Here is a 17,055-nt window from a genome sequence, read left to right as displayed (position 1 = left end):
AACTCTTCAAAGGAAAATATGACATGATTACCTCAATTTAAGTAAGTGTGGGGGCCAGTGCCTTTGTCCTAGAGGTTAAGCCTCTGTCTGCGGCATTGACATGCCACATAGGCACCAGTTTGTGTCCCAGCTGCTTCTCTTCCAATCCAGTCCCTGCATATGGCCAGGGAAGCCACCAGCAGGTTGCTCAATTCCTTGGGCCCCTGCACCCATGTGTGAAAACCAAAAGAAGTTCCTGACTTGGGGGTTGGCCCAGCTCTGGTCACTGTGACCATTTGAGGAATGAACCAGCAGGAGGAAAGCCTCTTCCTATGTCTCTCCTCTCTGTAATTTTGCCTTTCAAATAAAAAGATATGGGAGCTTAAAGATCACCTCAGTGGCTTCCATCACTCAAAAATAGCTTACATAGAACTGCTCTGACTACAGCAACAATGAGAGTCCACAGGTGAGTCCCCAGAACGTACCACCTCACAAGTTAGCGGACAGTTTTCAAATAGTCTTAAGACAGGAAAACCATCCAACGATATTACTGCCATACTATAATTTGGCTATGGGCTGCAAAAATATGGAAGAAAACAGCTAAAATATGCTCATTTCACTTTTTATGCATTTGGGGGAGGGAGACAGGTACCTGAACTGATTATTTCTTTCAAATCACTTCTTTCCAGACCTTTGCAAAGTGGTATTTGTAAAAATTTTATACATAAATTGTGGATCACAACTGCTACTTAAAGATTCATACCTAGAACTATTTATTTTACATTTACCATCCAGAGGAAGTTTGGGTGGGCAAGTAATAAATACAACACTAGAACCGAATCCTTAGTAGTTACTAACCCAATGTGCTCATCCACTATTATTTATTTCATTGGAAGACAGTTACACAGAGGGAAACAGCTTCCATCAACTGGTTCACTCCCCCAAATGGTTAACTCCACTGCAGGCCAAAACCAACAACCAGGAGCTTCTTCTGGGTGTCTCACATGGATCCAGAGGGCACTTCGGCCATCCTCCATTGTCTTCCCAGGCACATTAGCAGGAAGCTGGGTTGGAAGTGGAGCAGCAGGAGTTCAAACGTATACCCATAAAAGATGCTAGGGAGCTTTTTTGTTTTTTAAATATGGATTTTATTTATTTGACAGGGAGAGTCGCAGAGTGAAAAGAAGGTAAAGAAAGAGATTTTCTGTCTGTTGGTTCATTGCCTACATAGCTGCAACAGCTGGGTCAGGGTCAAGCCAGGTATCTGGTTTCCTGCTTGGTTCTTCCATGTGGGTGGCAGGCATCCAAGCACTTCAGCTACTGTTTGCTGCTTTATTAGACACATTAGCATGGAGCTGGATTGGAAGTTAAGTAACCCGGGACCACTTCAGTGATAGTTTAACCTGTAGTACCACAACCTCAGCCTCCTGGAGAGATTTCTCACACATGCAGAATTCAGGCTCCAATAGGCATTCCTGAATCTGTACTGGCATCTTCACAAGTCCTGAGGTGAAGCGAAAGTTCTAAATGACTGCAGATGTCCGCAAGAGACAGGTGTCACAAGTCTTCTGACTGACCAGTACAGTGGGACCAAGGCAGCTTTACAGGTTAAGTACATTTAGAAAGACGTGAAGCTACTTCCGGGAGCTCTCAGACTTGGCACACAGCAATCCTGGGAGTAAACTTTCTGGAGTCTCCATGTCAGGAAGGATGCCACTGTTATTCTTTGTGTTTGTCAAACATTGTGTTCCCCTTAAACTGCAAAAAACAGATTTCAGTTCCTCTCCAGGAACTGTGAATGCTAAAGTGGTGAGTGGGAGGAACATTAAAAAAAAAAAAAAGCAGTATCATTTAGTCACAAAAAATACCAATTATGTTATTGCTGAGTGTCACAATGTGCTTTCCTTTCAAATACAGTAAGAATTACTGGTTTCATTTTAATATCAGGCCAAGAAAGGAAATATAAGCAGTTTTTACAGAGCAGGAACTGTCCATGATCATATATGGGTCTATGTGACACAGATCAACACACTTAGAGCCAATTTGGTTTGAAGAAGACATGATCTAATATTCAGTAAGATCCCTGCATAATTATGTTCCACTTTATTTAGAACAAAGCTCTAAGCTATTATTATTGGAGACCACAGAGTCTCTTAAAGGCTTAACTTTGAAAAAAAATCATCTAGCTATATCTGCAAACAGCACTTTGACTTAAACTGAGTCATGCCCTGCCTCTGAAAGGATGTACTGTGGAGGGTAACTGCTGTCCTCAGAGTCCAAGTGAAGCATTCCAGGAAGAAGCACTCTTAGACCAAAGACAAACTAGAAAGGAAAATAAATATCAAAATTCTTCTTTATGAAACACCTGCTATGTGTCAGCCATTTTTCTGGGATTTTTACATACTGCACTCATTTCATTCTTGCAGCATTCTCAGGATATAGGATCAGTGACTTTGGGAGTAGACTTTCAGAATTAAACAGCATGGAATAAAAATGGAGGTTATTGTGTTCTTGTGTACATCATGGGTCTGGGGAACAAACAGGAATGGACCTTATGATTGCTGACTTATGTTAACAATGACAATGCTTTACTGGGCTGGGGGCGGGGCCGTGACACGTGCTTTGCAAGCACCACACCTCACCTGCAAGCTATCAAAAGGCAATGCCTTGACTAGAAGATGGGGGCAATGCTGTCCTTCAGTGATGTTACTGTCTCTGGACCTGCCTAGTTTTTTTTTTTCAGATGGGATTTAGCTTTAGGCAGTAACTGTAGAAGCACAGACTCTAAGCCAAACTGAAAGCAGTTACATCTTTGTTTCTCATTTACCTACTTCTGACTCTTTCCTCAGGCAGCCCACACTCTGGAGTTGCATCCTTACTGTTTCTGTGCACATTATCAACGATCCCTGGCAGAAGATGTGACTCTAGTGGCTCATGTTGGACAAGAGCTGACTTATAAAGCTTTGGTCTCCATGTACCAATCTGTTACCCACTGAGTGGTTAACAGACTCAATTTGAACAACAAAAAACAGCTAAAGGTAAAACAATCCAGACAGATGACTTGGTAAGGTGAAGTCTTACTCGTAGGATGAAACAAACTAGGATGCAAGTGTATTTAGGTATGCAAGTGTATTTCAGCTTCTCTGAAATACTGCCAGGCTGAAAGCATCCATAAATACAAATGAAGTGATATATATGCAAAACACCTATCATGGAACCATCACATAGGCCAACAACAATGTAGTGAGTCCCCAACAATTTCTCTGTTCTGTTCAGCACACGTGTAGAAGGCAGCAGCTTTCTTTTTCATCCATCCTATTGAGTGTTGTTGAACGTGTATCTAAGCTTGTCTACCCTATGAGCTAAGATAGACTGGAAAAATAATGAGCGCAACATATGAAACACCAAACATAACAGCTGACATACAACAGGTGTTCAATGAATATTACTTGTTTGGCTTCTAGCCGTAACATGGATCAATTATTTTGTATGCTCAGCTTCTTTTCTTTTGAGGAACTGCACCTTCCCAAGTCCCTATGGTTTTAGTAGGGTTTTCCAACCATGTAGCCATGCCCAGATGCAAGCACCATACATCATATTGACAAAATGACTGGTCCAGAGGTGAGCTCTGGTCTCCAGCAAAGCTCTTCTATCTGTTCTGGAAGTTAAAAAAAAAAAAAAAACTGAGGGTGGCTATGGCCTTCTATGAAACCATTCATTAGAACCCAGAATACCAGAAAATACAAGAGCAAGGTTTCTGTCACTCATAATGGGAGAAAATAATACATATGTGGTGGTGTGAAACATAACACCACAATCCAGTTAGACAAAATATTGTGAAACCTATAGGGAAGCCGGCAATGTGTAGGATCACCAGAGGTGGAGTTAGAAATAAAAGAGGGAGAAGGCTAACTCGTCTTTAGAATCAAGCTAGAAGTTCCTATGTGAATCTGAATGGCAGTCATCTATATACTGGTAAACAAGAAAACAGGCAATAACTCAGCCTTTGGGAAGTGAATTATAAAAACAGAAGCCACAGATGACAAATTCACCAGCCCAGTGATGAGGGAATTTCTCAGACATGGTCTGGAATTGGGATAGGGAAAACAATGACAGTGTCGCCCAAAGGAAGGAAGAAGAATTGGCAGGAGTCACAGGAAAGTAGCAGAAAACAAGAGCAGGAACAGAGTCAAGCAGGAAGGGAAGTGAAAGAAAAGGTCTGAAGAGATTGCTACTAAGGAAAGAACCAGCGGGGACAGGTATGATGACTGGGATGACTGTCACGACTGGCAACTGTGAACCCCTGTGTTCTAAATCCCACAGAGTTAAGGGTGATGCCAAGTCACTCAAAAACCGATGTGGAACAGGACAAGAAGCCATCAGTATAGGCACTACCCAGAACACTGGAGCCAGGTCTGTGAAATCCCTGCCCCTCAAAGAAGGAGTTAACTTCCTGGATGTGGAGAGTTCCAAGAGATGGATGGATGGAGGGCAGCAAGGTCTGGCATAGCTGGAGCTTTCTGAAGATTTTAACACCAAATGTAGCAAAGCTTGTGCCTCACCACTGAGGATCAACCCTACATGGAAAGCTGCTTCAATAAATGCTGAGGGCTTTTCTATATCCCTAAAGCCTGGGAGGAAACACTGGCTAACTCCGCTCAGTTCAATGTGCCTGGGAAAGAGACTAAAGCAAAAGCTCCCAAATGTCTACATGAAGATGAGCTACCCTAGCATCTCTAAAAGAACATTCACTTTCAGGTGGAAATAGACAGAAAAATCTTTACTTACTTGTAGACTCCTTAGCTTAGGAGTAGGGGAAAGACAAAGATTCTATTTTATATCTGTTTTCTTCCCCACTGATGTCTCATTTAAAAGAATGACTAATGTATAAATTCTCATATATGGAATATATAAAAAGGAATGATACAGGATAGAATCACTGTTTATTAGGAAATTAAAATACAATCAATAGGTGGTGTACATTGTGGCATAGCAAGTAAAGATGTACCTTAAAACACCAGCATTCCATATGGGCTTGGGCTCAAGTCCCAGCTGCTCCACGTCCAACCCAGCTCCCTATTAATGTTCCTAGGAAAGCAGTGGAAGATGGCTCAAATGTTTGGGCCCTTTTTCCCACTTGGGAAATTTAGATGAAGCTCCTGTCTCCTGGCTTTGGGCTGGCCCAGCAACAGCTATTGAGGACATCTGCGGAGTGAACCAGAAGATGGAAGATCAAGTGCTCTCTCCTCTCTGTAACTCTTTCAATTGCAATCAGTAACATCAGCTATTGTGTCATGTTCACTTATACAAGCACTGTACTACCAAAATCTCATTTAATCTCACTCATTATCATATGAATTGAGGACCAACTTCCCCCTGAACAGGTCAGAAGACCCACAGATGGTGAATAACCTGTTTAGTTTTTGTAATGGTTTCTTTGACAGACAAGCCTCCCTGGACTAGGAGAGAGGAACCTAGAGATTGTGGCCTTGCCATCTGCAGGTCAACCTCAGCAAAGACTGGCTCCAGAAAAGGGCGCCACCTAGGAGCTGAGCTATTCTGATTTTTGCTTCTGCACAGTGTTTTTCCTCTAAAGACCACGGAGCAAGGTCAAAAGAAATTAGCTGAAGAGTTTAGGGAGAGAAAAGTTTCAGAAAATGCTTCCAGATGAGTCTGCTCGCTTTCACATGCTTTCTCTGTTTCTCTCGCTCTGTGTGTGTGTGTGTGTGTGTGTGTGTGTGTGTGTGTGTGTGTGTGGTGTGTGCAGTGCTGCCTTAAGGATGAATTGGATGTCATCTTCTACCGGCATCTGGCTACAAAGAGGGTATGAATGCTAGCTGTCTACCTCTGAAAAACATCAGGAATTCAGCAGCACACTGCTTTGCAACACACCAAATGTATTTCAGGGAGCTCCAAAAGATGGGTTTCTGGGAGCCCCCACTGCTTCCAGTGCCGTGCAGAAAAAGACTGTGTGAAGAATCTGTCTTTACCATCCTTTTAAAAACCTAAACTTTCTCTATTCATTTCTTTTAATCCACCTCCTGGTAGGTTTTGAGGCCCCCTCCTAAGGATCTCCAACACATACCACAAATCCATCTGTGCTCAACCAGTTTGTCTCATGGAAAAAGCAACAGGCGGCAATGGAATTCAGGCCACCCCAAGTCACCCAGCGCGGCCTGATGGATGTGGAAACTGGACCATGCCTCAGGGATGAGGCATGTGATGGTCGGTACACTGTCATTACTGAAACTTGAAAGGGGAAGTTCACTTGAGGCCTGTGGTTGACTTCTCAACCCTGCTGGCAGGGGCGCACGCCAGTAAGGAAATTACAAGCCCTAAATAAACAATAGGCTGGGAACTCAGCACCAGCAAGGGAGAGGGCCATGACTGCTGGCCTGGGCTGGGCGGACAAGGACGGAGCAAACAAAGCTAAGATTTAAACTTTGCAAGAATGTCATGTCAATTCTGAGTCCCCAGGAGGGCCCTTTGAGGGTCCAAATTGCCAGTCACCAATCTGGCAGACTTGGGATAATTCTTAAATCAGGATATTTAGCCCAATCCCTTCATTTGCCAGAGAACAGTGAGAGCCAACAGGCTCATGCACCTTGCCAAAGGCTGGCTAGCCAGAAAGCTAATTCCCTAGGTCATTTATTATGTCCGCTAGGAATCTCTTCTCTACTGGTTTCTACTTTCATAAGCCGTTTACAAGCTTTGTACTTATCCAGTTTAGATTTTGTTTTAGGTAAGCTTATCTAGCACCTTTTCTTTGGGGAGAGGGAAGTTCTTGGTCACAGGTGTTACCTCGTTTTGATAGGTGAAAGTCAACATCCAGACGAAAAGGGGAAACGATGGAGAAGCCAGGGCATCCTTAAAGATCTGTGGTGTCTCAGGACTTTTTTTTTCCATCACCTTAATTCATTTCAATCCCCACCTTAACTTGAGACGTGCAAGTGTCAAGGACCCCGTTTTACAGGTGTGAGAGGGTGCCACAGGACAGCACTAAACAGCACAGCCAGGTTCTCATCCTCCACAGAGACTCAAATCCACTCCCCTTGGGAAACTTCTCATTCCAGCAGGAGAAAGCGATGATTACACCAAATGCAACCTTAAGCTTTTTGGTGATGGATTTTGTTTTAATAAACTTACTCTTGTTTTTCCTACATAATAATTTTATTGTTCTCATATAGGGAAAATCAATTACTAAAGATATGAAAATGTAGGAACAATGAAAACGGGACAAAAAGTCTTCATGATCTTCCTACTTTGAATACATATGAAATTTTAGGTACTCTTTCCCTCCAAAAATTAATTCCACATTGATAAATATAACCTTTTTATATTTAGAGCTTTAAGCCTCTCGTATAAACCTAAGAAATATGCTTTTTAGTGATTTAATAGCTCACTTTTATTTATAGCAACCAAAGCTATTAATCACCTCCATTTTAACGTTTTGTTTTGTTTAGCATTTTTTGGTGGCAGAGACAGAGAGACAGAGAGAGATGTACCATCTGCTGGTTCAACCCTCAAGTGGCTAACACAGACAGGGATGGACCATGCTGAATCTAGGAACACAGAACTCCGTCTGGGTCCCCCAGATGGTAGCAGGGGCCCAAACACTTGAGCCATCTTCTGCTGCTTTCACAGGAGTGTTAGCAGGGAGCTGGGTCAGAAGCAGAGCAGCTGGGACACGAACTTGTGCTCCAATATGAAATGCTAGATTCTCAAGCAGCAGCTTAACTCGCTAAGCCAAAATGCCAGCCCCTCTTCAGTTTTTAACAATGTATTTATTGATTATAATATACAGATCATAAAATTCAATCTCTTAAAGTATACAATTTAGTTATCTATAAGAGCATCACACTGCTTAATTCCAGAACATGGAATTGTAGTAAGGATCAGGATCCAAAAACTCAATACAGACCTCCGCATGGATGGCAGGAATCCAATCAGTATCAAGTATTGCTGCTGCCTCCCAGGGAAGCCTGAGTTAGGAGAAGAGCCAGCAATGAGCTGAAGCTCTCCAATGTGGGATATGAGCATCTCAGTCACTGGGCTAAACACCCACTCCCTAGAATAAGTACATCACCTCAAAGTTCTGTACCTTTTAGCAGGTACTCCTCTTGCTTCTCCTTCTATTGTGCCTGGCAGTCACTAAATTCTTCTGTCTCTAATTGCTGATCTTGGACATTTCATATAAATAAAATCATACAGTAATGGACCTTTTGTGCCTGGCCTCATCCACTAAGTACATGTTCAAGATTCACCCTTATGTCACATATGTCAGGACTCAAATTACTTCTTATTGCTGAATAATATTCCAGTGTATGGATATATCATATGTTGTTTCCTTGATTTTGGCTATTATAAAGGTTATAGGAGTTCTGTGTATGTTTTGGTGTGAACACATGTTTTCAGTTCTGTTGAGTATGTACCTAGGAGTGGAACTATTAAGTCACATGGTGTATGGTTCACATTTTGCAGAACTACCAGCCAGTTTTAAAACTTGAACTACATCTTTATATATTCCTGCCAAAAAAGATGAAGTTCAAGTTTTCCAATACTTTTCCACATCTGTTATTGGATGTCTTTTTTTTTTTTTTTTTTTTTACTTTTGTTACACTAACTGGGTAGAAACTGCTTCTAATTTGTGGTGTTGATTTGTGTTTTCTCAATGACAAATAACATTGGGAGTCTTTTTATGCCCTCACCAGCCATTTATATATCTTCTTTGGAAAATTGTGTACTCAAATCCTTTGCCCATTATGATAAAAAAAAAAAGTTTATTTGTTTGAAAGGCAGAGAGAGAGAGAGAGAGAGAGAGAGTCTGATTTCATGTGCCAGTTCACTTTCCAAATGGTTACAACACCCAAAACTGAGAGAGACTAACATCAGAAACCAGGAACCCCACTGTGATCTCTCAAATGAGGAGCAGAACTCAAATACTTGAGTCATCTTCTGCTACCTTCCCAGGCATATTAGCAAGAGCTGTATCAGAAGCAGAAAAGCCAAGACTTGAATCAGCACTCCAATATGGAATGCTGACCAAACAGGTGGCAGTTTATCACATTACACCACAATAATAGCTCCTTCTGAATTTTTAACTGGGTGATTTTATTCTTTTGAGTTGACCTGCCTTTATCTTTAAGCAAACATTTTAATGAAAGTACAACATAATGAAACCCAAATCATAGGTTTTCATCAGCAGGATGATTCATGATAAAGTGCACACTCTTAGGCACTTGCTAACAAGATCACAAAATAAAGCTATGACCTGCATTCCAGATACTCCCTTCCTGCTCTTCTCACTGCTACACTCCTTCCTCCTGTAATTAACCACTGTCTGGATAGTTATGTCAGGTAGCTATTTCTACCTGTTTTGGAGATACAAATAAACAGGATCAGACACCTATTAGACCGTCTTGTTCCAAGGTTATTTTGGAAGTGACATTCAACCATGCTGTTATAAATAGCAATGACTTTGTCGTTTTCATTACCATAGAACAACTTATTATATGAATATTCCACTATTTGTCTGTCTTCTTTATGATGGGTATTTGCTTTGCTTCTACTTAATGTATATTTAGTGAGTATTTTGCACCTTTGTACTTTAACTGGGTATAATGCAAATGGTAGAGTTACTACTATATATTTGGGTTTTTCGTATCATTATGTGATGTGTTTTCTAAATTTCAGTTTTATCACTGTTTATTACTGACATATAGGATGGATTCCTTTTTAAATAAGAGTTAACATTTTTAAAGTTATTTATGTATTTGAGAGTTAGAGAGGGAGCAAAGAGAGAGTGCTTCCGTATGTTGACTCATTCTCTAAATGCATTCAATCACTAGGACTGGACTGTACAGAAACACAGACCCCGAATACAGTCCAGTCTCTCACATGAGTGACAAGATCCCAATTACTTGAACTTTCCTTATTGCCATCCTGGGTGTGCATTGACAGGAAGCTGGAATCCAGAGTTGCACTGGGTATCAAATCCAGGTACTCCAATATGTAAATTGGGCAATTTAAGTAGCATCTAATTGCTAGACTGAATACCAACTTCCATAGGTACAGTCTTAAATTCTGACCAGCCATCTGGCTGAATTCACATACGCATCTAATGATTTATGTATAAATTCATTCAGATTTTCTAAACACAAAATTATGGTGCATGAGAATGGTTTAATTTCTTCCTTTTTAGTTCTTATACCTATGATGTTCTTAAAAACTGTTAAATATAAGTGGTGGTAAATTTTGTCTTATTTCTAACATCACACTGAAAAGCATTCACCATTTACCACTGACTATGATATTTGCTGCAGAGTTCTCATGGTCAACTCAGAAAACCTCCATTTCTAATTTGAGTTTATTAAAAATGTGTTTTACTGGAGCAGGGAGCCACTGGTAGACAGAAATGGATAGACGTAGCATGTATCAAATAGCTTTTCTACATATATTTATGTCACATTAATACTTTAGCTATTAAATAGCTTTCTCTACATATATTCAACTTAAAGTAATACTTTAGCCTACTGGTCAATTAAACTGATTGCTATCCAAATATTAACTTTACTTCACATTCCTAAGATAAGCACAACTTGGTTATATCATTTAATTGTTCATGGATTCAGCTAGGCTATTTTACATCAATGCCTACTAAAAAACTTCTTGAAGTACTCTCTTCTTGTTATATCTCTGCTAGGTATTAATATCATGGATTTACTGTCTTAACAAAGTAACACGGGATGAGCCCCCTCTTCAGTCGATTCTGATAGAGTTTCTATACAAGTCATTTAATTTCTTCCTCCAGTATTTGCTAGGATTCACTGAAGAACCCATCTGAGTTTGCCAGCATTTTTTGTTAAGTCTAAGTTTTAGACATTTGGGTTAAGTGGTACGATTTTCAGTTATATAACCCATTTTAAAACAAAATATGAGTCAGAAATTCTATTTATTTTCATACAATTTTGGCAAACTATACTTTTAAAGGAATTTATCAAGTTGTCAAAAATTTCAACTGTATCATAAAAATGTTGATAAAATCCTCTCATTTAAAAGATGATAAATCTATTATTTCTTTGAAAGGCAGAGTAACAGAGAAGGAGGAAAATGGGGAAGAAAGAGGATAAGAGGAGAGGAAGAGAAGGGGAAAGGCAGAAAAACTGATAGAGTGATTTTTCCATCCACTGGTTCACTCTCTAAATACCTACAAACAGCCAGGGAGAGCTGGGCCAGACTGAAGCCAGACACTCAAAACTCCTTTAGGTCTCCCACACGGGTGACAAGGAACACTATTCTTGCCTTCCAAGAGTATTAGCAGAAACCTGGATTGAAAATGGACTATCAGGCCTCAAACCAGCATTCCAATACCAAATACAGACATCCCAAATAAAGAGTCAGCCATATGCAGGCTTGCCCCCCTCACACACTTATAGTGTTAATAAGACTTTCAGAGATGCAGCCCTTTCACTCATTATTTGTGCTGTTTATTTTTTCTTCATGATTCTAAGATTTTCAAGTTTATCAGTATCTTCTGAAGGTCAGCCTTTAACCTCGGTGTTACTATCCGGTATATGTTTGTTTTTTTATTTCATTACTTTAAGCTTTCATTCTTACTATTTCTTTCCTGGTACTTTCTGAAGGTTTAATTTGATTTTTTTTTTAAACTTACAAAAATCTCCTTGTAACTAAATGGAACCACCTGTTCCTTCCCAGGCTCTCTTTATATTGTCCAGCTTCCTTGTTTGGCTGTTCAAGTACCCACTGTTTGTAAACCACATTTCCTCTAACCAAAATCATACCAGGCTTTCAAGTTCCTTTTTAAATGCTACCTCTCTTCCAATTTCCTTGCCTTTCTCTTATCTGCTATCCTTTGAGTTCTTGTAGCCAGGTTCTCTGCAGCCATTTTTACATCACTGTTTCAACCTGTCTTGCACACTCCCTTCTAGTAGTTCCTCGCAGCTGAGAACCTAATTTTTCTGAAAGGCATACCACAGTGCTTCGCAAAACAACAACAACAACAACAAAACAGCTGCTAAGAAAACAACCGTGTTTGTGATCACAGAAGTCATATTCACACAAACTAACCCGGTTAAAAGCAGGAAGAATCAACTAGCAACTAAGTGACATTTAGAGCCAAACATTTTGCAAGAAGAGTTTGGGCAAAAATGTTACAAGAAATTTCTTTCTTTTCTTTTCTTTTTTTATCATTTCCCAGCCTTTTGGCTAAGATCAAGTGCATAAATTTCATTTTTTTAAAACATCTTACTTGCTGCTAAATGACAACCTTATATATTCCAGAGATAACATTTAACTCAACATTTTGCATTTTCTGGGCATCGCTTAAAACCAACTGCCTCACTACCACTCCCCATTTGAGGAAAACAAAAAAAAAGTTTAAAATTTTTCTTCAAGTTGAAAGATAAGAAGATTAACAAATTCTTCAAGAAAACAGTAAGTTAAAGGATAATTTGGGTCTCATAAATGGATACTGAACATGAAAAATCCAAGACTTTGCAAATTCAAATAAGTTATTAGTCCACACTGTTAACAACAACAACAACAAAACATTCAGGGTAAGACTCCTTAGAACATTTTTTATTTTCTTTTTAATATTGTTTACATAGTTGAGAGGACTTCCAGTAAATTCATGAGGAATCCTGGGCTGTGTTCAATACCCACAATTTGGATCTGAATTCCTGCCTTTCCTAGCTATGTGACCTTGAAGAAGTTGCCACATAGTAACTCATTTTGTTGTTGTTGCTGTCTTGTTTTTGTTTTTTTTTAAGGTGGATTTATTTTATTTGAAAGGCACAGAGTGAGAGACAGACAGATATAGATCTCCCATCTACTGATTAATTCACCAAGTGGGTGCAACAATTGGCACTGGACCAGTGCTAAGCCAGAAACAAGAAGTTTCTTGGAGGTCTCCCCTAGGGTTCAGGGTCCCAAGCACTTGGGTCATCCTCTGCTGTCTTCACAGGTGCCAAAGTGGGGAGCTGGATCAGAAATGGAGCAACCAGGACTTGAATGGGTGCCCAGATGAGATGCCAGCACTATCTTTCCCCACTACATCACAGTGCTAGCTCCAGGTAGTAACTCTTGACTTCACAAAGTTCTAGTGCATTCCTTGTATATCTAGTGAAATGCAATGGCGTGAATTTGACCAAACATCAAGATATTCTTATGGTAAACAATGCAACTGCAGGCCAACTCCATACAAAAGAGCAGGCATCGGCCTAGGCACTAAATAAGGTGTAGTCTTTAACTTTAATAACAAAAATCAACCTCCCCATTGAAGTTTCACCTGAATGCAAAGCCATATTCTTGCATATGACCAGGCTTCAGCAACTTAACCAAGCCCAGTATTGCATTCCTTATAAATGAATTCCAATGAAAAAAACTCAAGGCCAGCACTGTGGCATAGTATACTAGGCCACTGTCCAGAAATTCCACTTAGGTGCTGGTTTATACCCTGGCTGCTCTATTTCTAACACAGCTCTCTGCTAATACATCTGGGAAAGTAGCAAAAGATGGAACAAATTGTGGGAAACCTGGCAGAAGCTCCGGGCTCCTGATTTTGGCCAGGCCCAGTCCCAGGCATCACAGTAATTGGAGAAGTGTACCAGTAGATAGAAGGCCTCTGTCTCTGTTCCTCTCTCTGACTTTCAAACAAATAAATTAATTAAAAAAAAAAAAACAGACAAACCATTCATAGCATAAAAGTAACATGGTAAATCAAGTGACTAGAAAGTTAAATATCGACAATCCTCATTTCAATTTGCCATCCATGTACAGGGGCCATGCTAATCTTCTCTGTACTGTAGTTTAGCATACGTGCTGCTGAAGCTAGCACAATCCGTACTTCAATGTGCAAAAGAACATTATGCCCCTGGCTTCTTCATTCACTTCAGTTCATCACAGTTTATTTTCTGCATTGTTCACAGAAACACTAGCTCCCCCACAGTTACCCTACCTGATCAATTTTCCCAAAAATCTGACCATTTCTGCTGTGTTCACAGATAGTTGCTTTTCTCCAAGAATGGGTATCATGTAACACATGGAGCATATAAGAACTGGGGAGTTCAGCACGCTGTCTTGGCAACCTGGGCTGTTACATTTGGAGTGAAGTTCTGTGCTCTTTCTCAATGAATATATCATGGCTGTAGAATTGATTGGGATTTTATATTTAAAAAAAAAAAAAACAACAGCATAGCCCTTTCTTCTATGATCGTTGGAACTACCATAGCCATCTTTTTCAGACAGGCAAGAACAATCTGTCTGGAAATGGAGCTCAGGCAAAGGAAGCCAAGATAAGTGATAGAAGGAGAGAAAATGGGATCTGCTAATATCTCCTGAGCCCCTGGATCAAGCTGTGACTGAAGTAAAACCCCTTCTTCTTTTTCCAGTTAAGTGAGCCAATAAATTTCCTCTTGGCTTTAGCCACTTTGGATTAGATTCTAGAACTGGGACATCATAACTAACAAAGAAAAATGGTTCTGACTGTCTGACAATTACTGTATTGCTATAATCCATTCTCCTGATTAAAAAAAATGGGTAGCATTTATGAATGAATCCAAGAAAGTGAAATTTTTGGACATTATGTCACATCAAATTTATAATAAAGTTAAGAACACATAAGAAACAAAGAGAAGTCAGATCTTCTGCATGCCGTTCTATTGACAGTTCTCAGAGCAGAAAACAGTGAAGAATTTTCAGAAGCGAAAGAAGAAAGGATGAGGTTTCGTGCTATCTACAAGAAGCTCATTTTTCCAAGAAACACACGCAATGTTCTGAACGCAAACTTGGAACATACCTGCCAGACCAAATCAGGACCAAAATTAAAACCTGAAGCTTCCTGCAAGAAGATAAAGCACAAATGACTTTATACGCTTGGCTTCCTTTTGCTATTATCGAGGCAACTTCTTCACCCCCAGGCTCAACTGGCTGGCCTTGTAGGTGATATTTTCAGAAGAGCTGCCACACACCTAAACCTTCCCCAACCCTCATCCCACTGGGACAGTATTGTCCCAAGAAGTCTGGGCATACACAGAAATGTAGAACTCCCAGTCTATACTTCTCACCTCTCCAGTGAATGCAACGTGTGTATGGGGCAGGGAGGAGGAGGGTAGTTCAGAAATCCAACCTTGGTTTCTCCAAGGAAGGGGAGACCAGCAAGGGTCACTTCCAAGTCTGACTTTATGTCAGCTCCTGAAACTATAGGGCCAATTTATTCTAATGAAGTTTGCTTAACTCCAGATCTTGCCAGGGCCCTGGATGACACTAATGTGTACCCAAAGCTGAGACATGGCCTCAAGCTTCACCTGCCAGGTGAAGGGTCATTTTTATTTGGTAGTCAGCTCTGAAGCTTGTACAATGGGGGTTTCCAATGTGCCCTCCAGTTTCACAGGCGTATAATGCATGAACAGAACTGGATGAGATCACAATCTCCGCCACAAGCAACACCCAGGGCTGAGGACATGAACCTCGACCAGCTGCCTCTGTAACTTAATTTAGGTGTGCTGAGCACAGAAGCTAAGGGGACTCAGACTTCCCCACTGACAAAACAGAAGGCAGTGATTTCACCAATGAACAGATATCTTCTAAAACAATAAGAGAAAAATGCAGGCTCAGTTCCCTAAACAAATATGTTGATTTAATGCACTCTTCAAATATGTTCTGACACCTGCAGGTCAGCCTCCAATGATACTTTTGCATTGGTAAAAGAAAAGTTCCAGGCTTACTTTACTGACAGTAGGAGAGGGCTTCAAAAGGCTCACATAAAGTGGAAATTAAAAGATGATTATTTTGATACTCAAAAGCTTTTTAAAATCCACAACACAGATTTCCCATGAACTTTTTGATTACCTATAATATGCATGGATTCCAAAAATATTTTGTTCTAAAATTTACCTTTTAATTCCATTTTTCACAAACTTTAAATACTTTCATTTACATAGAGATGAATTTGCTCTTCAAAATCATGTTTTATGTCTTCCCACATTCTTATCCTAATGAGTATTTTGCTTTTCATTTATTTTATAAAACACAATGGCAACAACAGTAAACCAGTAGAAAAAAAATATATATATATATACTTCAACAAGTCACCAAAAAGCACCAGTTGTCTTGGAATAGACATGTTTATCAAGAAAAAAGCCACCATACTAGGAAACATGTCTCTTCTAGCTTCCCCAAACATTTTCAAAACACAGTCACACCTTTTTCTTTTTCTAATCACTTGGAAATGGAGTGTGTATGTGTGTGTGTATTCTCTCCATTTCTGTTTATGTTGACGGAGGGCTAGCAAGGTGGGCATGAAAGAGGACCGAAGGGAGACTGAACCACGTTTTGCAAAATGATAATAATAGTAGCAATCATAATAATGATACTAATGCAAGTATTTTGGTCTGCTGTTATTTTTCTCTTTTTGAAAGCTTTCACGTGAAGCTTAAAATGTGAAGTGAGAATAAAATCTTAATTATGAATCATTACTGCCCATGTGTAGAATGTTAAGTTTTTTTCAAAATAAGTTCAAGTTACACCGATTCCAAACAACTGATAGGCATTTTTTCCTTTCTGCAGTATTTTTCAAATCAGTGTACCGCAAATACATTATCAGTAGCTTGACTCCTGCAATCTTGTTGGGGGCGGGGGAGGGCAGCAAGAAGGGGCATATCATTTTAAAGCCAATGTTCTGCATTACTTCCACAAAAATCCACTTGGATGAAGACACTGTCATTGACTAGGGGAAAAAAAAAAAGAAAGAATTCTGAGCCAGAATTGTGTATGCCAGAAACTCAATAGCTCATATTAGTTTCTTTTTCCCTAGGAGTTGGGACTATTTTGGCAGACAATTCAAAATCCTGTGCAGCGAGAAAAACAGAAAAATCATTATCCTATCAGCAAGCCTCAGAATCCTTTTGTAGGCTGATGGTGACCAGAAAACTCTCCCAGTGTTCAGCTCAAGTGTGAAATCTGCAGACCGCAAACATCTTCATTATGATTTTTTTTCCTCACTGAAACAATTCAAACCTAGAAATATTTATCCCTAAGAAATACTTCATGATTTACTTC

The 17,055-nt window shown here is 39.9% G+C and overlaps 1 protein-coding gene and 1 non-coding gene across 12 annotated transcripts in view; both read right to left on the bottom strand.

Annotated features, from left to right (window-relative positions):
* Positions 1 to 17,055, bottom strand: part of ERC2 (ELKS/RAB6-interacting/CAST family member 2) — an 899,314-nt gene that overhangs the window by 580,341 nt on the left and 301,918 nt on the right. For 8 of the 11 annotated variants that reach the window (XR_009247350.1, XR_009247349.1, XM_058678726.1 and 5 more), the window contains one exon: positions 14,795 to 14,836. The exons of the other annotated variants lie outside the window; for them this stretch is intronic. Coding sequence is in view for 6 of the 8 variants with exons in the window: in XM_058678726.1 (XP_058534709.1) it covers positions 14,795 to 14,836 (42 nt within the window). In the remaining 2 variants the exon portion in view is untranslated. The remainder of the gene's footprint in view (positions 1 to 14,794; positions 14,837 to 17,055) is intronic. 11 annotated transcript variants of the gene reach the window in all.
* Positions 13,733 to 13,834, bottom strand: LOC118760345 (U6 spliceosomal RNA). Its single transcript, XR_004996731.1, has one exon. It is a non-coding gene; the product is annotated as a U6 spliceosomal RNA (small nuclear RNA).

This window comes from Ochotona princeps, chromosome 21 (genome assembly GCF_030435755.1).
Source record: "Ochotona princeps isolate mOchPri1 chromosome 21, mOchPri1.hap1, whole genome shotgun sequence".
Classification (NCBI taxonomy): Eukaryota; Metazoa; Chordata; class Mammalia; order Lagomorpha; family Ochotonidae; genus Ochotona; species Ochotona princeps.
This window is presented reverse-complemented; position numbering and strand designations above follow the sequence as displayed.